The following is a 23933-nucleotide window of genomic DNA, read 5'->3' as shown; positions in this document are numbered from 1 at the left end:
CCTCTAAACTGAAAGATATTCACCAAGTTTCGCGTATATTTCGCGACTTTCTTGGCCGGCAACTCGTAAAATCTTACGTAACGCGTGTGCCATGGGTGCACGCCTCGCGTTATAGGGGGTGGGAAGAGGGTGGAGGAGGCTTGATAGTGGCAAGTTTATACTTTACTCGCACAACGGGACCTTTACGTATCGGAGGCGTAGTTTCGTCCGCCTCATAAAAGTTTACGGCGTTGCTAAGGGCTGTTCAACCGACAACAGCCACGGTTTCCTGTGAATTATCGTTTCCTTCTCAAAAAAAAAAAATGTGGCTTACATATGCCAGCAAGTTCTCGCGTTAAAAGTAGTCCAAATTATTTCTGAATCGACGCGAGAAAATCCGTGCCAAATCAACCACCTTGTATCGGACAGCCCTCGAGCATCATTATTTCGAGAAACAGCAAGGAAAGCGCGACAAGTAAGTAAACCGATTGGAACGAAATTTCCATCCCGTTCGACGAGCGTCGAGAACTTTTATTTTTCACAAAGGAACTTCCAATGAGATTGCATTGGAAGTGTCCTCAAGTGAACAATCGAAACTTTTATATCCAGAATGGACGTCCGTGCCTCGATTTCCCGGCTGTGTTTGCGCGCCGCAGTTCACTTCTTTTCGATCGTTTTCCGGTTAGAAAGCCGCCGCGCATCAGCGTAAATTGCGCTGAACGGCCGCGTCGAAACAAGAAAAGAGTTTCGTCTCTGAAACTTCGATTTCCACCAGCTGAGACCATCCTGGTTCCCCTATGATAGCCGTTCTGGAACAACTTTGGTCACTTTTGCCGTCCCTCCACGATTTTCGCAACAGCCAACGATCATTCCTCGAACATCCACCCCTGCCTCGTTATTTCGTCTGACAAATATTCTCGCGATTATTCCCGCCACTATAATCGTCCCAATTCGCCAAATTACTCGTTGCTCGTTCGAGCAGCGAAATAGCCAACGCTCACCCAAAGCAGCACTCGTATCGCGCGAATCACTTGGCTAAATAACGAGTGGAAATTTTCACTTAAGCCATAAAGTGGCTCTTTGTGGAATATCGGATGGAAGATAAATAGAAGCCCCTGCTATCGACGGATATTAGCGAGAGGGTACGCTTTTGAGGAGGCTCCAGCCTTTTTCCCGTGAACGTTGCCCGCATAATATCCAAGCAACTTCGGTTACAAGGGGCTCAGGCGATGTTCGCGCTGCAGAAGTTAACTTTAAACACGCTCAATGCCGGGAACGAACGAACGTAACACCCTTGCGAATATTCACCTTACGCCCACCCGTTTATGGTCATAGATTTTCATTTGCGAATGCACGCTCGAGGCTTCCCGTTGCGGCAAACTTTCGCCACTTAGCCGAGTTCCGTTCAATTACATATTTACAGAGCTCGCGCAAGATGCTTTTCCTGACGCGTGTTCTAACAATCTCCTTAACTCGCGAGCTTTCGCGCAACGGGTGCTTTAAACTCGATTTGCAATTCTACAATTAATCAGCTGTACGAATGCTTTAAACGCTTCTCTGAATCTCGTCGAGTACAATTTTTTCTCTACTGCCACAGATACAGGATTGAGATTAAATAAATCCTTCCAACGGAGGAGGATCGATCGCAGATCGAAGTAGAGCGAGAATTCCTCCGCGTCGCGAATTCTTCGATCTCCTCGTCCGTTTCATTGGCATGTTTTCTTCGCGTCTCGTTACTATCACGGATTAACACCAGCTAGAAATTGCACCGGATCATCGAACGGTCCCATCGCGCGGATACGAATCCTGTTCCGGTGTAAGCGCCGCGGGATCCTCTTGGCGGCGCGCTCGCGAATCGAGTTCACGGATTATCCGGACGAGAACACCAGCGTCGAGGATTAAAACATCGCCAGACCGCCAGTCGCTATGGAAATCAACTTAATGCCGGACAATGATGCTCTGGTTCGAGGTTTCCAAAAGTCCGCGTTCTAATAGCGGCTCGAAAGAAGCCTGGGACTAATAGTCGCTTCGAACTTCCGTTTTACGTTCAAGTGACGCGTGAAGAGGTGGAATAGTTCGACGATTGTTCGCCAGACGTTTTACAATGATTTTAATTCGGTCTAATTCGGAGCTGGTGGCCTGAGGGGTTACGTGGAGAAGCTCTTCGCGTAATATCGAAGGATTTTCAAGTACTCTAGGCCACGCTGGTCGTAGATATTAGTATAGCAGGGGTGAAACGAGGCGTTCGCGCGATCACGCTTGTTAGAAATTTAATGGTCGCTCGAGTAACGTGCTTCTTCCTCGGGTAATACCCTCTCTGTGGGCATTTTACGAAGTGTACCGCGGGGATCTCTCGCGCGAGAACGCTCCCGAGTGTAAAATCTCGAAGATTCGATTTAAGAATAATTTATATTCAAGAGACCGCCGGGTATCGGCTACGTGTTTCTAGTCTGATTCGATTTAGTGGTATGAAGCATCGTGTTGCGCCCTTATTCCCCAGCCTGGTTCTTCTGTTTCGTTCTTTAAATTCGTCTCGAATCGAGCGCGATTGCTTCGCGGAATTTTGAACGATCATCGTGTGTTTTCGAAATAAATTCTGAGGAAATAACAGCCCCTTCTGAAAGCAGGGTATTTTCGTGGTATTTTAATGCGCGTACCTACAACCGTGGAACGTCAAAGCAATAAATGTACGCGGGTCAGTCGGTGAAAAAATGAAATATTAAGCGAAACGCGTTTCACGTACATTTTATTTAATGTCCCCTGGAGCTGTGGACAAAGGGGCGAGCAATTCGCGAAATAAAGGAACGCGGAATCGGCGTTAAAAAAGTACACCTCGCCTACCCTCTATAAAAGTTTTAACTACGGTCGCGTCCAAGTCGAGCCTTTCTGTCCGCAAATTAAAATGCAACAGCGAAACGTGCAGGAATTCAAGGGTGCCCGTTAAGTAGAAAATCGTCCTCAAGTTCGACGCCAGCCTACGACCCACGCGTGAGCGTTCTCCATTTTCAACGAAGGCCACGATGACGATCTCATTCCAGGAGAGCGTCGTCGTTCGCGATGATACGCGCGACATCTGACGGCGTCTGTCGAGAATGCGAGACCGGAAACGGAGGCCACAGACATTCCATCGACTGTGAACCGATCTTTCGTCGAATTAAAAATCATCCCCTCGTAATTACGATCTTGGCGTTCGTTTTCAAGGATCATTAAACGCTGGAGTCAGATTATGCAAATTAATACCGCTGCAGGCGAGAGTCGAGGCCTTCCTCGGCGACTGGTCGCTAAAGATATAAAATTCGCTCGACTTACTCGATCATTTCAGAATCCTTGGCCACTCGACAGTGAACGCCCCGATCCACCAGGCATTTCCCGCTCACCGGGTCAGGCGGGGCGAGATTGATGTACGGTGGCTCTTCCAGGAAGGTTATCTTCAAATAAAACTTCTCTGGCACCCCTTGCGGGGGCGTATGGGTGTTCCCTGGCCAGACGATGTCCTTGATGTCCAGACCCTCCTTCTCCCAGGACTTCCAGACACCGATCTGCGGTTAAAAACGAACATAGACAGTTAACAAATCGTAACGAACCATTTGCTCTTGAATAAATCTCTTCCTTCATCGATTTCTCTTTAAGAAATCTCTAAGAAATTACGTATGCACTCGAAACATCGCGATACTTAATCGAGAGCCAAACGAGATGACCGCGAGGAGCTGGTGAACGCGATTTAGAGCCGGCTGAACCAGATCGACCTGAATTCTGGGGAATTTATTTAACGACGGGTCGAACGGAATCGTTGCGCCCGCCCACGGAAACCCCCGTTCGAAAAGGAATCAACCCTGCGGGGCGAGGACGTCGTATATCTTCGGCAGCGAACAACGCAACGGATAGAGGGGATCGAATTTCCGACGCTTCGCGTCCACGAGCTTTGGTACAAAGTGGAGAGGAATATTGGTAAAGGGGGCGCGAGGGGGTGCAGCTGAGAGGGCTGCAAGTTCATCGCCGCTGCGAATATGTAATAGGGCGAGAAAGAGGGGCCGTCTCCTGCGCCACGGTCGGGCAACAGTCGAATATTGGAATTCGATGCAGATACAATACGGGTCGAACGTGTCGCGATGAAAATTCATTCGCGCCGAGCCGCGATCGCCTCTGCTACGTCGTTTAAAGGCGGATCGCAATTTTTCATCGGCCGTCCGCCAGCGAAACGGACGAAGACCGACTGCCATATATATTTTTTGTTTTTTTTTCTATGCACCCTCGCATTTTGATTAAGCTCGACAGCGGATCTGCCCCACGGACAGGTGGCCCGTGCGTTATTAAAAATCTTGTCCGACTATAGCGAACGCGACATCACCAATGTTCGCGTCTCTCCTTTTTTTATTTCTCGTCCCTGTTTCTTTATTTTACAGGAGGGGAACATCAGCGGGGCTTTACGCGATGGTAATCGTGGACAGCGATTAAATTATTTTGGGCAGCAGCTGACAGGTGGCACGACGAAATTGAAGGATTACCTTTCCTCTATCTAAAGTTAGTTACTAAGTACCTCGAGGGCAGAGTTACGCAATTTTTTCTTGCGATACGAGATAAAAATTCCAGCTGGATATCTCTGATTCTCAGCGAGGAGGAACGACGGGTCGTCGTTGTCGTGGAATGGCAAGGATCGTCGATCCGGATCGCTTTTCAAAAAGAACACCAGCGTCAAACACCTGTTTCAAGGAACGCGACACGTGGCGCCGTGAACGAGCGCCATTACCAGAGGACTTCCGGATGGAATTGAGATTACAAGCGACGCGAACGACGTCTCGGATTTACGGAACGACGTGCTCGCTGGCAGAGCCGCCAACGAGATTAATGGAAATAATGTTGCGCGGAAAGGCGGTCACGGAGAAATACGCAATACCAGCAAGTAATGTTCACTGTCAGCCGGCTTTACCGAGCCACTGCAGAAAGGAAAGGGCCAGACACGCCAGGGTGCAGTCACACGCGTCGTTCCTCGATGATTAATACCGTCTACGGCCCCTCACGGGTGTCATTCCGACTCCCGCTTCCAACTGCAGCCAACTACCCTTGTTGCTTGCGCTCGCGTCGCTATTAGAACAACACGGAACGACCGCGCGACCCTCTTTGCCGCTTACAATTGTTCCGTTCGCTGGTTTAAACGCTTTCCCGACCTCTTACGTATCGTCTTTACGCCGCGATACACGACAATTAATTCTCTCAGCTCGCTTCACTGTCGCGTTACTAAAACTCGATACTATTTCACAGAAATTTAACCAGTTCTTTCTCTCTATTTAATTCTACAGGCATACGAGATATTTTTCACGAAGTCTCGCGTGTTTTGCAAATAAAAATGTGGTCTGAAACTTGTAGACTGAGTACTGGAGAACGACGGTGACAATATTTTTCACGCTCGTTGAATGGTAACGGGAAAGCAAGTAGACACGAGAATTTTTCACTCGAAACGTCTGTTGCCCGTCCGCTCGCGTAACAAACTCTAATGAAAGAAGAATTAACGACTCGTCGCTTAATCACTGACTTCATTATCACGGGAACGGCGTTAACGAATCGCGTTGCATGTAAATACGAGCCGCCTTATCCGGTTATCACAAGTTGCGGCGAGAGATCTACGTGAGATTCGCAGCGTGAATAATGACCCCGATCAATTTTCAGGGACCGTTAAGGACGGATATTGCGGAGACGAGCAACGACAGAGACGATCGTGACAAGAATGGACGTCTTTCGGTCATTGTACTCTTAACGAGGCTCGAATAAACGAGATATTCGGTGAAAATTAAAGATCTGCTCGACTGATGTTGAAGGAAACGAGTCTACCCTCTCTTTTCTCGTGAAAACGTGCCTCGCAATTTGTCAGAACCCACACAAAGTTTATAATATTGTGCCACAAATGCGATTCGAAATTCCTGGCAAAGTTGACCGCAACTTCGCCAACGGAACGATGACGCTCTTTGAATGGGGCGCGGGGGTTGCTCGTTTCGAGGCTCGAGGAACACGTACGCGTACACCGCGAATGGAACTTGCGCGAAGTTCTCGTGTGCCGCGCGATCTCGTTAGGAAGCCACCGTTAATCACATTCCATTAACAGTCATACATTAGATACGGTGTTATGGCCTGTTAGGTAGTTTATTACTTGGTTAAACAACGCGACGCCTGACGTGGCGTGCGAGGGCTGCTTGGAAGCGTCCTTCCCTACCCCTTTAGCCAACCTCGAACCCTTCGAACGTGCAATTATCCGTGATGCGTTCGACGAGACCGATAACGACGCGACATTCCAGCCAGCGGATTAGATCAGTTCTAAACAGACATCGTTACTTCATTTTCTTACCCTCAGAAGAAATTTTCTGATCTTCTTATAGTAATTTTTATGCGTGAAAAAGTATGCACCGTGTTCCATTCGAGGAGATATATTTTATATCCGTATTTTAGAGAGTAAAGAGACGCGACCGTGGAGAGGGTTAACCCAGAAGAAGGATTGATCACTTTTGTAAGTGGTCGACTATTTCTAAGGCTTTTAGTGGAAGAAAGTTTGTCAGGCTTTAGCTTCCCCACCGACCAAGGGTTAATTTATGACCCTGCCACGCTTCACTGGCCCCGACTGCGCGTTCTAAATACTTATCAGGTACGCTCCGTCCATTAAATTACGGGTAGAAACGGAACACCGTTCTCGAAACGAAACGGCCATAAAGGTTTCGAATGGCTCGACACTTTGAAACGCGCCCTCGAATCGACGTATCCGATACCAACGAAGTTTTCTCTGAATCTGATATAATATTTGTTGTCAACGCTTCTTCGTGCCTTCTCGAGGCACGTTCCTCGAGTCGATTCAGTGGTCGCGAAACACGTCAGGAAGCTCGATACAACGCGGACGGGGTTGTTTGGGGGAGGTTCGCCGGGAGTTTTGCAGATTAGAGGCAATGTACTCCGCCTGGCCATTCCCGTAACGATTATGAGAGGCACCGCCGCGATTGGAGCATCGCCAAACGTCGCAACTTCTATCAAGGACTACCGGAAGTGGCTCACTAAATACCTGACGGCGCAACTTTGCATACATACGCCTTGGCAACTGGATTATCGCTGCGGTGGATACGGCTACGGCTATCTGGAGCATTTGCTACCGCTGGCGCAATTTTTCTGTCGCTCTGAATTATTTCTACGACTCCACGAAGGGATTGAAACAGACGCGACGATTATTAAACCCTCTCGCGACCTGTAATCCACGCGAACGGTGGTTTAAAGCGAGCTAACGCGATCGAGAAGGAAAATTCGTAAATTCGCTAGCCAGAAAAGGCAACCGACGAAAATAATGAATTAAGGATCGCGCAGCTGGCGAACGCAACCCCCAACACTCGAAACACACCCTCGCGCCGACTCGATGAACCAGGATACGACAATCGAAGTTCGACCCATCAAGCGGTAACATCTGCTAGCAGCTACGCAATGCGAGCAATTCCCTTAATTAGCCGTGGATGCATGTGCTCGCCTCCCCCACGCGGTTCGAATTACGTTCTGGCCGTGATGCGTGCGCGTAGACGTAATACGCGCGGCGGCAGCCTGTGTGCAGGCTCTAATAGACGCGCATAGCCGGTGCGTCTGGTATCGAGATCCTTTACGCGGCCACGAGAATGCCTGGTTCGGCTGTTAATATCGCCTGCTAGGCCAACTCGATCCGTTTTCAATGATTAATTGTCCTCCGATGGCCCGCCAATTACTATTTCACCTTGCGCGTTCAGACACCCCCGGAATTAACCGAGTAATCCCTCGATCGAAGAAGCACGCCAGCTGTCCGCTGGTTAATTGCACGCGTTTACGCGCAACTGTGCGTTCACCTGTGCAATTCGAGAAAATCAAGCTAAACCGTAGCTAAACGCTCTGAACGATAGAAATTCACTGTAGCTCGACCTTTCTTAAAAATCCCTCTATTTTTACCCCCACGTCCGCAGCGTCTCTGAAATATCGAATAAGGGTTGAAGCAGACGGAAATACAGGTGGTACAAGCACAGCAGGAAGTATCTCTGTTCGACCTAAATATATATATCCATCGAATGCAATCTCGTCGAACGAATCCAGAGACAATCGGCCGGGAAAATCGAAGCTCCGTCTCGAAAAACAATTTTCCATCCCCTCGCCCAAGGACGCGCAGCCTTTCCAGATCCTGCTGACGTCACGCGGGGCCAATCTCGACGTCGAGATCCGCACAGACCATCCTACGAATCCCTCTAAACGTCCTGAAACCACATCGCGGTTGGGGCCATCCTTCGAGGACCGCAAAAACGATTAAAGGATAGGCGCGCGTCCACGTCCGGTCGCGTGTACCAACGGAAGCGTCGCCACGAAAGTTTTCAGCGATCCTCGACGACAATTTCACGCGGCTATCGACAGCCCATAAATAGCGCGACGATCTCCTAGCACGAAATCCCATTCCACGTTTAATTAGTCATGGCTCTCAGCCTGCTGTCCTAGGGTATCAAAACGTCGCTCGAGAATCTCGCTTTTAACGCGGCGTACGTACAGCGAGGGGCGAATAAAATGTCGGCTCCTGGACGGTCCCGCGGCCGTTGATTGGAAATCGACGGACGATGAAATTGGAAGTCGAAAGCTGTCCGATGAATAGCCAGATCGTGGGTCGCCTTGGGGAGGTAAACGCCGTTATTAGTTGGAAGGGTTGATCTTGATCTGCTCCGCGGCCTGTTCACGATTCAGCCGATGGATCCAAGCGATAGACGATCGTATTGTGGCCTTAATACCTAATGGCGGACACGCGAGATCTGACAGTGGATCGGTTCACGGAATCGGTTTACTTTGGCTAGTCAACGGTTTGGAAATTGATCTCTGTCTGTACGTCTGCCTTTGGAGAACTTTATGCAGACTATGATATCATAGAAAAGTATGGTTTTCTGTCAATTCGTTCAAGCATCTTCATTGAGAGTCGAGTCTCGAGTGAGAAAGTGCTGCCTCATATTTCTCTACCGATTTTCGTACATAAATTATTCCTCGACCGCTAGTAATTTCGCTGGCACCCTTCAATCGTTCATCGTGAACGCCTCCATCGATCAATCAGTCATCGTCCCATCGATACTGACGACGAAAAGCGGTGGCTCGAATTTCGCAGATATTAATTCGCGGTGGTTGTCGGCTCGATTTCGACCCCTCCGTTCCTTTCCAATTCTATTTGTCATTTCTCGTCCGAGCGGGGCGCAATCGAGTCAAGGGCTCCCCTCTCGGTATTTAATTATTTGTTTCAGCCAGGCGGAAACGCGCGTCCACCGAGACGGAAAATATAAATTTCCCTCGTAAAGACGCGTCGGACGTGCCGGGAAACCAAGTCGAATCGGAGAAAGTGTCGTAATCGGGAGGATCGATCTGCGACGTGTATCTCAGTTGCGAAGAATCGTCGAAGGACGATTTGCTGCGTTTAAAAATCGTAGCATGTTCGAGAGGGAGAGAGAGAGAGAGAGAGAGAGAGAGAGATAGGACAAAATTGTGCGAATTGGAAGGATAGGATCTCGAATAAATGGCCATCTACGTCAATTGCGTTCTCGCGTATCGATTCGCTATAAATGAACTTTTACGATAATGCTTTCAGGAGCCGTCATTGTTTCGATATAACAGAGTTTCAATTACAGAGCTGAATTACGGATATTACTTAACACGCGCGCTGGCAACGTCACATACGAGCGACTCATCCTGGGAACGATGAGCGGCGAATATGTGACGCGTGATTGCGAACACATTGGAATTAATATGCCAGCCGTACGTACGCCGTGGCCAATATATTATTTCACATTTTTCCTATAAACTGCCGTCGTACATTCCCGATGCGCGGCGCGTTCTGGCCATTTCGGTTATCTCGCACATTTTATGCATGCAAATGCGAGAATACGCGAGAGGAAACGTTCGAATAAGGAGGACGCCGGGGTGGTCGACGGTGAATCGTTCGCGCGCGCTAACGAATGTGTTAAAATATTAGGTTAGCCGTATCAAAACGTCGTTAGCTGTTTCCAAGAGATGAAATAAAGTGTCATGAATAATTCCACGTTGAATCAATCGCTTTTGTACACGAGGCGTACGGGGATCGCGGCACGTTTATCCAATTCTGATACGTCTCCTCGATCGAACGCACTGCTTTCGATCTGAATAAAATTCGAAAACGACGCGACTCGAAACCGTGCGACTGATAATCGAGAGAGCGAGGCAGTGGACGTGGATTCTACGTCGACGCAGCGACGATGATCAAGTAAAATTTAGTGACGCTGAAAATTGCTGACATACGAGAGGCGAGGGCTTCCGATCGTGGAAGATTAAAGAGTGGAAAGGACATTCTGCATTCTACAGCGCCCATAAAAGTCACGTAACTCGATGTTGTCGTTACAAGTTTCAAAACGCCAGTAAATATCCTGGAAACGCAAACGCCGGATAAAACAGCGTTATCAGAGTATACTGGCGAGGGACGGCGAGCCGAACGTCTATCGTCGACTGCTAGAAGCAGCTCGGTTCGATAATTCCTCCGACATTTTTAGTACGAAGCTCGATTTCAGTCGCTCGAATCTAAATGGCACTTAAACTGCGACGGAACTTCGTTTCACGGGGAAGTTAGGACCGCTGTAGCAGTTCGGAGAAGTTGCGCAACGGGAGAACTAGAGGAATTAGCGTGTGTGTGTCAAATGTTCGCGCGCGTTCAGGAGTTACTCAACGAAAACAATGAGGATTAAAATTAGACGACATTAATTAAGTTCCAGAGATTTCTGGGTGTTAACGCTCGCGTATTATCCGCTGCAAAATCGCGGCAACAGCAACCTGACTACTTTCATCCTTTTCTATTTCGAGCCCCCACAAAATGGACACGCTTCGAATGGCTCGAACCATCGGAGGATCAAAGATAAAAAGACTGGAAAAAATCGCGATGGAAACGCGACGAAATATTTGTATGTGAAAAAGGGAAACGGGGTCGACGATAAGAAAGAAATTATTCGACGGTGAAATCGGGGTAAAACTGGCGGAAAAGCTGAAACCCGTGGAGGAAAGAGCGGATAGACTGATATTCCAGCGGAGGAAAGTACTTCCGCGTCGGTCAGACTGCATTTATGCGGAGGATTATCCGCGGATCGTATTCTGCGAATGGGCCGTGTTCGCGGTGGTCCTGCGGCACTCGGTGTCCGCCGCAATTAAGTGGACATTTTTAATCTCGCGTGGCCCGAATCCCCGTCGCATTGACGCCGCGTGAAAAGCGAGGACCGTCCCTCGAATGAAATGAGCCGACAGAGGAAACATCGCGCCGCTTCTGCTGAAAAGGGAGGACTACTTGCCCCTTTGACGAGCGATTCTGTTTGCCAAAAGCCGTGAATCGCTCGAATGGTTCGAGGGTCGCGGATAACGCGGTTGCTTTGCAGATGATGCTGTCCTCGATAATAGAAGCGTCGAGGGTCGTTCGAAATAATCTGAATGGCGAGAGATAAGTCTCGTGTGACATAAAACACGAGTAGGAAACAGTAGCTTTCTCGACTAAAACTAAAAATGAACTTCCGAACGTAAGAATTCGTCGTCTCTCTGGCTCGAAGATCAGAACCGCAACCACTAGCGAAGTGGAGGACTTCCGGGTCACCTGAAAACCGCTAGTTTCGTGTTTACAACGAAAATAGAGCGACGCACGGAAGTGTGGACCAGGAAATCTCTTTTTCGATGATCCGTGCGTTCGCGAGCGAGCGGAAATTAAGGCACCGTCGCGTTATAATTTCTAGCCTCGCGATCCGCTGCGGAAGCGGTGAAAACCGGCGGCGACGATCGGCACCAGCGGTCGACCATTTCGCGCGGCCCGATCGATACGACTCCGGACGTTAATTAAACGTCAAACGCATCCATTAGAAAAGGAAGTTCCGCCGCTATGGCCGTGGACCGGGAACACTGTGCCCGCGCAGCTGCCGCGCTCATCATAAACACGTAACGATCCGCGTGTAATAATATTTTGACACGAATCCTAACTTGTTATCCAAGCGTTCCTGGATTTGTCGGCTTCTGCTCCCTGATATTCAGCTACGCCAATTAACGCTGCTGTTCCCACTGCAGATTTAATTACCCTGAAACCCAGGGTTCAGTTTGTTCCGCGATATCCAAGGGGGAGAGGTTCAGCGAGGCTTGCGATCGAGACACGAAAATATCTGTTTTCATTATTTCATCGCGGTGGAGTTTCTGTCCTGGCTGATTGAAATATTGGAAATAAGAAGCAATCTATATATTTCTCGTCTGATTTTTTAAATCCCTTTTCTGCGGCTAATTGCGTTCGATCTTAAAGATAAGGAGCTCCACTGCGTAGAGCAGAAGGAAATGGATTCACTCGATTACTCTGCGATTCGCGAATCATCCTTCTCCCGTGTTTCAGAAATCTTTCCATTTCCAGCTAATTGCATCCGATGTCCTCGAAGCAGAACGCGTGGTTCGATTAGCTTGATCAATGAAAGTGTCCTCGAATCGCTGAAATACGAATCCCACTTGTCAATATTCCCTACCACGCTTTCGACTTTGATTTCTCGCTATTTTACAGAGAGTTGCGACGCGCGTCGCATTCCACGCTGATCTCAGCGAAACGCACGTGAAAAGTCCGCGGTGAAAATGGCGAATTTTTCCAAGGCAAGCGCGCATCCCCTTGGAATTTGTACTCACCTCCTCCCAAACGAGCTGTTTGCTCAATCCAGGCCGGAGATTCATGATTTTCAGCTCAGCCGCCTTCAGAACGCCGTCTTGAGTGAACTCCACGTTCGGTTTACCCTGATCACCCTCCACCGACACGTTCTTCAGGTACCTGGAACGCGGAAGAAATACGAATCCTCGTTGAAATTGTTATCACCTGCTATCAATCTCTCAAGGAGCCGAGTGCCCTCCGGCTGCGATGCTCCTTCAGCCTCTACAACGATGAATAATCACCCCCGCGTTTTATTTCTATTCTTCCCTCGCCCGACTTTTTAATTCTTTTCATTTGGAAAACGCCGCCTCGCGGCCATGAATAATGGATCCTTGTTTCGCGTGCAAGTCGATTGCCTGGTGAAGTCCAGCTTTTAATTAAAAAACCGTTTCGTGGTGTATGCACACACGCGACCACAGTCAGTCGATAACCTTCTCTTCTTCTCGACTTTAGATCGCGTGGAACTCTTCATTAATTTATTCGAAAGTCGTCGCGATACTCGAAAGTATGTAATGACAGACCTTTTAAAGATCACTGACTCTGACCAAACTAAGATCGTGCTACTCGAATACAGATATGGAGTCGAAGATATCGAATCGAAGGCGAGCAATTACTTGAAGAACAGGTCTCCAGTGTTCCAGCGGGATTCCCCGTAGCTTCCCTCGCAGCTCAGCTGAGTGTTCAGGCTGAGGTGTTCGTTGGCAGGGTCGTTCAGGAAATCCTCGACGCCGTACGCGTACACCTTCACAGCTGTCGTGATCTCGCTAACCAGGCTCTCCGTGCTCGTATCAAAATGTACACCTGAAAAAATCAACGTCACCCGATATAGAGACAGAGAGAAAGACAGAGACAGAGAACTGGAGAGTTCGTTAAAAAAAATTCAGATTAATTACAACGCACACTTAGACAGACAGAAAGCAGAAATACGATTCGTATTTCCGCCTCGAAGGAAGTGGAAGCTGCTTGAAGCTTAATTATAAATACAACTCGAGTCCATTGGAGGTGGTATCCAGAGGGAGACAAGAGGCAAGGGGTGTGTCGGTTGACGGACAGAGTTCGTTCGGGTAGATTTAATTAAATTCTTCTCGAAACAGCCCTGGGTCCTCGACCGATTGCTAGAACGAGAGACACGTCGATCGACGGAACGCGAGCTGAAAATAACTCACTCGATGCAGTGGTACTTTTTCTCCCTCGTTCTATTTCTTTTTTCTCTACCAAAAATTGTTGCGTTCTCTTCTAGAGAACTTTTTTGTGGTGAAAACAAATGGCGGACGACGATCGTACCGCGAGCTGAAAGTATACGCGATGCTCTTTAATAATGCGAGTAAAGATAAATCTGGCGAGATCGGTGGACGATCGAGATCAGAGGATTTCGCGTTCCAGGAAAATCGCCATTCGTTAGAATGCAGCGTCCACGCTGCGAGCATGTTTTATTTACGACTACAGCCACCGGATTCGGCGCAACGTTCCTGCTTTTTGGATTTCGAGGGGATGATATACGATATCTCGATGACAAGACCCGTGAGCGAGGGCTTTAAAAATCGATGAGCTCGCGTATGCAACTAGAGCCGAGCTTTCCCTGTCGTCGCCCTCGTGAAATCGCCAGAGAAATCATTTTTTTCCCCGCTCGAGTGCCAATCCGACCACCTCTTGGGAGACGAGCATTCTTTTTTATCTGTCTCGAAGCTTCCGCATTTTCGCTCGTCCCATTCGCGCGACCACGCAGAGACGGCGTCGTTCTTCGCTCGTTTCTTTTCGTTGGAATATTGAATGCAGAAACGCAACCCTTTATGGTCGCAGATACGCTACGAGCATTCAAATTCGTAGCATTTCTGATAACGCGACTGACGTCTCCATTTCCCTGGTTCGGTTGAGAAAAATACTTGGAACTCGCGTGAAATTAGAAAAATTCCAATTCTGAGTTTAAACTCGAACGGTTCAAAGGAGCTTCATTAAAATACCGGAACAGCGTCCGCGAGAAAGTTCTCCCGCGCAGATGGGGAACGGAAGAGATTTTGCTCCCATTAGAGTTAGAGGTCGACTGGCGTTCGATATTTTGAGTGGCCGGTCGTTGAGGAGGACATTCAACGGTAGGGCAGGAATCACGGAAATCGGAAATTGATGCCTTCCTCGAGATTCCGCTGTGGCTGTCCTCCTACGAGTGAATAACTTTATCGAATTCTGTTCCGCGCGTCGAATTGTACACGCTTCGACGAACTTCTCGCTTACACAAAAAAAGAATGCCAAGCACGAGCGTTCTGAAATGATTCCCTGATATCCTCATCCCATGATTTCCACGTCAAGTTTCGTTATAATTCCACCTTAAATTCGTGTCACAACCTGTCAACTCTTTCAAATATCCCACGACCACGCCCAAAATTGAAATATTCCAATCACTGTTCAGAATCTCGCGAGCGAACAAATTAAGATGCGCTGAGCGTAAAAAAAGGTAGCATCGAACGCGAGCGGTCTGATAATCGAAATTCCGGTTCGTTCAGCGAAGAATTCGACTCGGTCCTCACCCTAATTAAACTCCCGAATTGCTCGCAAGAATATCCAGCCAGGTCGAGCCCTCGTTCGCACTCGAATTCCGGGCGTTCGCCAGCGTCAGCCCAGCGTGGCGTTAATCAACGATTCTACTCACCGAGCATTCCGACGGGGAACTGGCTGGGCGTTTGGAGATTCTCGATGACACTCTGCGTCACCACCCAGACGTAATTCTCCCCGGTGATCTTGTATTCGTGGGCGGCGGCCAAGATGCTGATCGCCTCCTCCCTGGTCGAGTAGAGGAGCACGACCCTCGACTCGCTGTTGGCGAGCTCGACGAGGTCCCGCGGGTCCGTCACCAGGATCGCGTTCAGTATCGTGAATTTGAATGTGTCCTGCATGTCGGATATCCGCTCGCGGACCGCCTGCACGAAATCGTCGTGGCCCGCGATCTGCGAGGTCACCACGCTGAACTGGTGCCATTTGTACCTTTCGAGGATGCTCAGCATGGCGGCGGTCTGGTGCTCCAACGATGGAGCCAGCTGGAGCTGCAGGTTGCTCTGCGAGGCCCTCTGAAATCACGCAGGTGGACGTTCGAGTGACAATTAAACTTTTATGGCTGTTAAACTCCCTTTTCGATTACCAAAGCGACAGACGTTCTGATTTCTATCACGTTCGAGTGTCGCGCGAAGTGTAAAGTTTAGCTCAGGTTACGTTATTAATATGCGAAACATTCGCAGCGAGTGTGGCGTGCGTTAACCTCGCTTTACTCGCGGTTGCTCGCTGGCAAACAGCTGATAAAATATTCATCGAATCAGTGTGACAATTTCGCGCGCGTGTCGACGACAGACGGAAACAAGAGTTAAATTAACTTACCCGCTCTAATCCCGAGTTATCCGCGTTCCAGGCGATCACTGGAATTCCCAAGTATCCGGCCAGCTGCAGGAAGTATTGAGCACTGGCAGTGCTGCGGCCGTACTTCTCGTAATTCATCAGGTACAGGATGGTGGACACGTTCATCGGCAGGAACTCTTTGCACAGCGACTTCAGGATCTCTGAAACACGAAGCGGAGCCGTCGTTCGCGTTAAATTCCATCTGCCACCGTTCGATTTCATAATCTTCGCGACGATTTTATTCTCCCCTTTACGAGTCCTCCCTTTACGTCCTGTTTACGACTGTTTTATCGTGAACACGAGGATACAGATGTCGTGACAGGTTCTCCTTCTTCGTGGAAATAGGGATGGTCGTGAGGGTAAATGTAGCGTTGGCGAACAATTATCGAGTGAAAGCAAAAAGTCGCTCGAAGATTACGCTTCTGGTAATATCGTGGTTACGAGCGAGCAAAGTAGCTTCCGCGAGCTTCTGGTTTACGATGTAAAGTAACGGTTTACGATGGAGCTTAGCGTTACAGCTGCAGGTAAGTAAATGTGTGTATTCTTCATTATTACAGGAAGTATTACGCTTATCCACGTATTACATAAATTTCTGCAACGAATTCTGAGACCACCAAATAGTTTTCAGTCTCAGTTTGAACGAACCATCCTCTGTAATTATCCATCACTTTATTCGCGCTGATTTCGCCTGGTCTTCGAAAGATTTCGAAGGCACGTCGAACGATATACTCAATGATACGTTTAACGAGACCGTTTCTCCTCGTATTTCAATACGATTATCGTCGCGAGAACGAAAAATGGTGAACGTTATTGAAGCCACGGACGTATCGCGATCTGGCTCACAAAACACGCCGTTTCACCCTTCGATTCCCGCGTGACCCCGTTTCGCCGTGTCCTCGTTTCCATCCCCGTCGTATTATTCTTCCGGGTGGCTTCTTAATAATTTTAATTCTCATCCACGAGGAACGCCTTGGCGCGCGCCAGCGAATTTCATTAAGTCGTCAAACATTTTTATGAATACCAACTGCGAGTTCGTGTAAACGGTAACTGGATCGAGGCGTATCGCGCGGGGTAAACCTGATTAAGACCTTCGAGAGATTAAATTATCCATCGCCACACGCGAGAGCAGTACGACGGCATCGACGACCGTCGATATATATTTTTACCAAACTGGAACGCAGACCAATTAATATCTCGAAACAAGGGACAGTGGACTGCGCGTCGCGAGAGTTTTAAAACAAACGGTTCAATTCGTTTCCAGTATTTTCCAGCCACGACAGTGATAAATCGTTCGACGGTATGTCCGACCGTACTCGTCGCGCATTCCTGCGGCGCGTTTATGGTCGAGAAATTCCCCTAATTCCTGCGAGCCGCGCGCAGACGCACCCCCTATCTAAATCCCATGAAATATGTATAAAATCTTCTCTATTGCCCCTCTATCATCCTCCGTGGTTGTTTTAACAAACGTGCCCTTCGAAGCCAGCGAACTTTCAACGAAACTGAAATTCCATCTCAACTTCGTTCGAATACTTTCAATAAAGTTCCACGCGACTCCTCGTCGAGTCAGTATTTCCCTTTCGACCAGCGAGACGATCGTCAGAAACTCGCGATCAACTGGAGACAGACAAGTTGCTCGAGAAGTTTCGAAAAATTCTAGAGGAGACTGCTCGAGGAAGATTAACGAGGATTGACAAGCCTGTTTTGAACGCACGTGCACGCTCGCGATGGCCTCTGGCAATTCGTCGACGAGGAACTTTGCCAGGCAGGTGACGCGAACTTCGAAATCCCCATCGAATTATGGTAACAAGGTTCCAGAAAACTGAAACTAACCTCACAGAGATGCTTCATAAATCTGTGCACGCGAAATTTATAAAAATACACAGTCGAAAGCTTGGTTCGCTTGAAACTTCGCTTACCTTTCAGCCGTCCTCTGCTTCGTTGCGTAGTCGTTCTACAACAGACACTTGCCTCGAGGTTTCTCGAGAACTCTCGCGAACCTTTCTTCTCGTTTACAAGCCTCGATTTACACGCCTTCCACGCGACAATTGTTCACGATCTGGCGAGCGATTAACAGAGTAAAACGTGGCGCTGGGTCGTGCGTAAATGAACCAATTCTGGCACGCGTGGCGCGTGTCACGAAAGATTGAGTTTGCACGACTGTTGACATCCGGCACTGTGACACGTTCGTACGCTCGGAGCGCTGGACAATAACTGGGACTACCGGTTCGTCATCCGTGATTGTTTCGTGTTTCTCCGCGCGAATGCCGAACGCCAGCCGGGAATACGATCGTAATAAATAACCGTATTCGTAGTTTCGAACCTCTGTCTAAACCGCAGTTGTTATGAATAAATTACTATCCACTGATTTAATTAATTTCAGACTCTGTCTCTCTACGTTGGAATTAGTTAATTGCTAATCGAACGCCATGTATACTTTAATATTACTTAATAACGTTCGATTATTAAATCGTTGGATCTGGAATTTCTTAGAGCTTGAATACGATCGTCTTTATTTAATTGTTCCTTTTTTCTCTATTTTGCTTTGCAGAGAAATAAGAGTTCCATCTTGCGAGTTATGCAAATTTAATTTGCCCAGTCGTTTCCTGGTGGTATCGTGTAACGACGACGGCCACGCGCGATTTGCATAATTCCAGAGCCCCTATACGGGATAATTTATCATCGATCTACTATTATAATATTGTTTGGTAAACAATACACGCTTCGGCTACGAATTAGCAACGCATGATCGAAGACGTGACAGAGCGTGTACGCGGGATAATACAGTCTTTGATCAGAGGCGTTACGTTCATCGTACCGCCACTTTGGAGACCGATTTTCCGTACCGAGTTTGTTTGGCAAGGATTATAACGGGACGTGGCCAAAGTATCACAACTCTCTAATGGTAATAAAATTCGAATGAGAATCGAGGATCGATCATTTCGCGAGGTCCGCACGAAAAAATTCAATCTCTCCCTAATACGATTGCTCTCGATTCGCGCGCACACTCCGTCGAAACGTTTCGAATTAATAAGCGAAACGAAGTGTATTTTTTGTCAATCGCTCGGAACATTGATATCTCGTTAATTACAAGAGAATTCCGCGGAACGTACATCGCTCTGCATGCAAATCGCGATGGTTGCAGTCAATTGCGAATCCAACGTCATCGAGGAGACTCGACGCACGCCTAATCGAATGATCGCAAATCACGAGAGTTACACTCGCGAGAGTACCAGCGACCGCGAAACGCGCGATTAAATCTCGCAATTAAATGAAAGGCTGTATAATAGCGCCGCTTGAATAACTCGTGCCACGCGCGATATTTCATTTCCGTCGATCCGGATTAATGACACAACGGCATTAAAATTGCGGTTCGACGACCAGGGCGATCCGCTTTAATCCGCCGCGTGTGTAAAATTTCGTACCACCGCTCAGAACCGAGGAAGGGTTTCGTAATTCGATTATGAGAGTAACCCATGCAAATGAGCGAGCTCGATCAAATAGTCGCTCGCAATTTTTCGTCTCGTCTCCTCGCGCGCGATCGCGCGTGATCCTCGACTGGATTTTTTTTTTTTTTTTTTAAACGTTCCTGCCACTTAGTTGAAAAAATAAGCGCGACGAACCGTTTTTTTCGACGAGCAGACAAACGAAACGGCGGGGAAATATTTTCGCGTTCCCACGCAAACATTGCTCACGGATGGCCAATCCTTTCGACGCAATAAAAAGTCCGTGCATCGTTCAAACGTCCGCGTTTCCCTTTCACCCTCCGCGTTTGGTCCGCGCGTTATCGAGTCCGCGGCACGCGTCGCAACCCCTCGATCTGAAACGCGGATTTCGTTCGACGGGAACTGTTTTTAATTGCTCGAAGAGAATTCCAGTCGGCGCGTCACCCGCTTAGTTTAAACACCGTGGAATTCGTTCGATCCGCTGTCGCCCGTTGTCGTCGTTGCACGCGGAATGTATAAGCTGCGAGCAAATATGTCGAGGGTGTGACTCGGTTGCGAGACGTGACTCGAGCGGATATTAAGCTCAGGACTAATTAACAAGGGGGTTGGTTCGCGTCTGGCGGACGTGTTGTCGATTATAAACTGGCGCGGTGATAAAAGTTGCAGGAATTTACGAGCATTGGGAGATTCGATAAATACGAGCGTATGTGCGCGTCCACCGCGCGATCGATACGAGTACTCGTATTCGTAATTTCGATGGCACGCACAAGGAATTTTCGATTCTCAGCCAAGTTGGCATTATTTCGCGCTGTAATTAAGCGCGATTCAATTATAGCGAGCGTTACGATTAGGGATTTCAGCGTTAGGACAATATTGTTCGATCGATGGGCAGCTGGTCGTGCCAGTGCTCCGCTGCGATAATTGTGCGATTTATTCGACGCGGAATGGTCAGTCGACGAATCCATCGTAACTCGATAAAACGTGTATCGCGACATCCGCGAGGCTTTCATACAAAAACCAGCGATGGTTTCTCCGTGGAATTTGCTGCAAAGTAATTAACGCTTCGTTGGAATTTTCGAGCTTTCGTGCTTTCATCGATGGACAATTAATAGTTCTTCAAATACGAATTCAGTGGTGTGCGTGTGAGTATTCGAGGGAAATCAATCAACGTAACTAATGAACCAGAGATAAGAGTATCTGCGGATCGCTAAAGCCAAGGGACTAGGGAGAGATTTAATCAGAAACGGAATTAGGCGAACAACAGTTGCCGTGCCACTGAATCGCCTTATCCCCTTACGTAGCTATCCAGAATCGTCTGAAATGAGATGGCCATTTACAGAACCATCGCGCGGTTATTGCTGCGAGGATGCTGAAATAAGGATTAAAATAAATTCCGGGTCAGATTAAATTCCGTTCGAATGCCTTCGACGAAATTCCGATCGACTTTTCCGCTGAGTCAATTTCTCATCTTTGCCAGCGAAAGTCCATCGAGGGTGTTCGCAATCAGCCGGAAGCAAACAAGAACTGGAAAAGTTGCGGGCTACGTCGCCGAAAGTAGCATAACAGGAAATTCGAGGTGACGTGCGAAGAAAAATGGCGAGCCCTTCGGGCGCGCGTGTTCCGCGAAACCCCCGGTTATTTGTCGACGTTAAACACTTTTGGTGAAAACTGGTCTCAGCCGGTGAAATTCGATATCGAAAATTTCGAAACGCGACGTCGAAGAGTCTCCATGTTCCGGATAACGAAAGGAGAAGCAGAGACTCGAAAATAATCGCTCGAGAAATCATTTAACCGTGGAAGAATAAGCGTTTACTGATCGCGCAAGTAGTACAAGTCAATCGTTCGTCGGACGAGCAGTAAAAATTATATAAAACATCATTTCCTCATGCTATTTCCGTATCGATCGTATGAAATGCACATTTTATTCTCAGTTGGCACCAAAATATTCAATTAATTAATAATATACATCACCAGATGAACGTATCAAAAATGTGACTGCTCCCTGAAATCTTCGTTCTGGGTTAGCTTTATCCAATGACCAAAATCAATCGATATCATCATCGCAAAATTAACCACAGCTCCAGAAAACCTTGCGAAACATACAAAAATAGGAAACAATAACCTAACAGCTTTGTTTTATACCTGTGGGGCTGGGCGTGAGCGTCATCATGCTCAGCTCGACCGACTGCTGCGTGAACTCGTACTTCCTCAGGAAGCTGAACCTGTTCTGGCCCTTCATCCGGTGCAGGCTGGTCACCGTGCGGTTCACGGTCTTCCTGTACTCGCGCACGCCAAAGTTGGTGTGCGGCACCACCAAGCCGACCGTCAGACGCGGCAACGAGGACGCGTTCCGTCGTTTCGACGTCTCGTGAGCCCCTGACTCGCTGATGGTCGTCCTCCAGCCGCAATCGCCGGAGGTGACCAGCGTGCCAAGGATCAGAAGGATCTCGACCCGCATCTTTCCGCCTCGTCTACCTTCCGCGACCTTGAATCCTCCGCCTGCTCCACGGTTCCACGCGATTCACAGCCGAGGAGGAACCATCCTGGCGACGAATCTTCGTCGTCGAGTTCCCTGCGGAGTCGCGAAGTTGTTCCAAGCTCGCGATGGTGTTCTCGTCGACGGATGTTCCTCAAGTTTTCTTCGAGCTGTCTTTCAAGGACGTTGAACTAGCAGTAGCTAAAAATCGCGAGCACTGAGTCGCGTCGAATGTCCTCCATGGTCGACGATAGTTTTTTTGCGCACTCTAGCCATACTCGAAGAGGCAGATCAGGTGGTTTATCGAGTTACACTTTCGCTTGTTTAAATGTTCGAGCGATTCCAGGCGATGTCGCGCGAAGTATTCTTCATTTCTAGGGATGGGGAGCAGCGATGGTTCCCTGTCTGGATTGTCGGCGAAACTTCAAAGCGACGTTACGGTCGAACGTTTACGAGCTACGTAAATTGCTATCTAGACGACGACGACGACGAGTTTAGTATGTTTCGATGGAGGAAGACGAAATTTGAGTTCGCGTTGTAGCGATCGCTCGAGATACGCGAGGAACTCGGAAGGGGTGGGCCTCTCTGGGGGGCCTCGCTTCCTTCGCACGGGACGAAGCGAACTACTGTTTCGGAAGACACTGGAAAAGACAAATTGCGTTCTCGTTACGAAGCTGTTTTGTCTCAGATGAATGGCTGCCGCTACCTCGTCGACGGAGCCTCGAACAATCTCGAAACGAAAGTTGCCTCCCCCGGAATGAAAGCCGCGTCTCGATGTCGACGAAATACGCGAAAATAGCTGGCAATAGGTAACCGCAGACAAAAGGATATTACAACTAACAGGCTTCCGATTGTGTGCTGGTCCCTTTCGCTAAAATCTGCCAACGTTTCGTCGATTTCGTAGCAATATTAGTCGTTGTAATTTAAACGAAAGCCTTTTTTTAACGCAACATCATAAATTATAATTTATATTCAACGTAATCGCACTCTGCGTCGATTCGTGATCAGAATTTAATTGATGGGGACGCTAAGATCGCTTAGAAATATTTTTTTGAGTCGATGGTTGGTCAAACGGAAGTGTCTGTCGAACAGACGAGTTAGAAATGAACGATCGCGTGTTCGAACGAAGAAAGCTTGAGGATAGACTGTCTCGAGGCGACACAGCTGAAGACCGTTTCGAAATCGGGAGAAACTCATTAAGAGCGGTCGTAGGAAAGTTTCGCCTGTACAATCGGGCGCGCCTACCGTGGAACGCCGATAAGATTGGCTGGAAGTAATTACGGGGCCCTCAATTAAGCCGACGCCCGATAATTTCGTGCGAGAATCTGGAGCGTCAAAATCACAACGAAGCTAATTATCGAGATTTTCGTCAGCCAGGCCGACAGAGGCCGCCGCCCCCCGTGTAATTCCACGTTAATTGGTAATTACGGGAACCTATCAAGCGGCGGGGCACTTTCGACCGCTCTTGTCGCCCGTTGTTTTCATCCTCTTACACCATCCAAGACTCCTCTCGCTCGTCTCCCAGTCCGATTGCCTGTTCTGTTCGAACCCGCTGCTCGATGCTCGACCGTTTGTTTCGAGGGTTAACATATCGAGGGGGGGTTGTTAGATGGCGCGGAATCGAATTCACCCTTCTGCGTCGTTGATTGTAATTCCACGCGTCGAGTAATTACAGCAAATGTAAAATTGCTTTCGAGTGTAGCATTGGTTGCGTTATTCAGCCTGGCTCTAATTAAACCCCCATTGTGCCTCCTATCGCGACACAGCCGCCCCTTAATTCTTCGTTTATAATCGGTCAAGTTCAGTTCGCGTTTAATTTCATCTGAAATCTCGTTAATCCCTTCGGTTGCTCTCAGCCGCGCTTCAGCCAGGTATCGCGTAATTTCTGGTCCACGTCCGCGTTTCCTGGGAAAAGCTCGACTAATCGTTTTAATTCGCGGCGATTGTTAAATGAAAACCGTTCGAGAGA

At 48.4% G+C, this 23933-nt stretch overlaps 1 protein-coding gene across 12 annotated transcripts in view; it reads right to left on the bottom strand.

Moving 5' to 3' along the window:
- Nmdar2 (glutamate ionotropic receptor NMDA type subunit 2) overlaps positions 1-23933 on the bottom strand; it is a 116370-nt gene that overhangs the window by 13187 nt on the left and 79250 nt on the right. For 9 of the 12 annotated variants that reach the window (XM_076907897.1, XM_076907896.1, XM_076907906.1 and 6 more), the window contains exons 4-8: positions 16028-16206; positions 15309-15723; positions 13279-13465; positions 12646-12784; positions 3289-3518 (exon numbers count right to left, since the gene is read on the bottom strand). In XM_076907897.1, coding sequence (XP_076764012.1) covers positions 3289-3518; positions 12646-12784; positions 13279-13465; positions 15309-15723; positions 16028-16206 — 1150 coding nt within the window. Of the gene's footprint in view, positions 1-3288; positions 3519-12645; positions 12785-13278; positions 13466-15308; positions 15724-16027; positions 16207-21630; positions 21953-23933 lie in introns of those variants that run through there. The other 3 variants (XM_076907903.1, XM_076907908.1, XM_076907907.1) reach the window with 1 other exon arrangement.

This window comes from Xylocopa sonorina, chromosome 17, assembly GCF_050948175.1.
Source record: "Xylocopa sonorina isolate GNS202 chromosome 17, iyXylSono1_principal, whole genome shotgun sequence".
NCBI classification, from domain to species: Eukaryota; Metazoa; Arthropoda; class Insecta; order Hymenoptera; family Apidae; genus Xylocopa; species Xylocopa sonorina.
The sequence above is the reverse complement of the archived record's forward strand: the minus strand, read 5'-3'. Positions and strand labels throughout refer to the sequence as shown.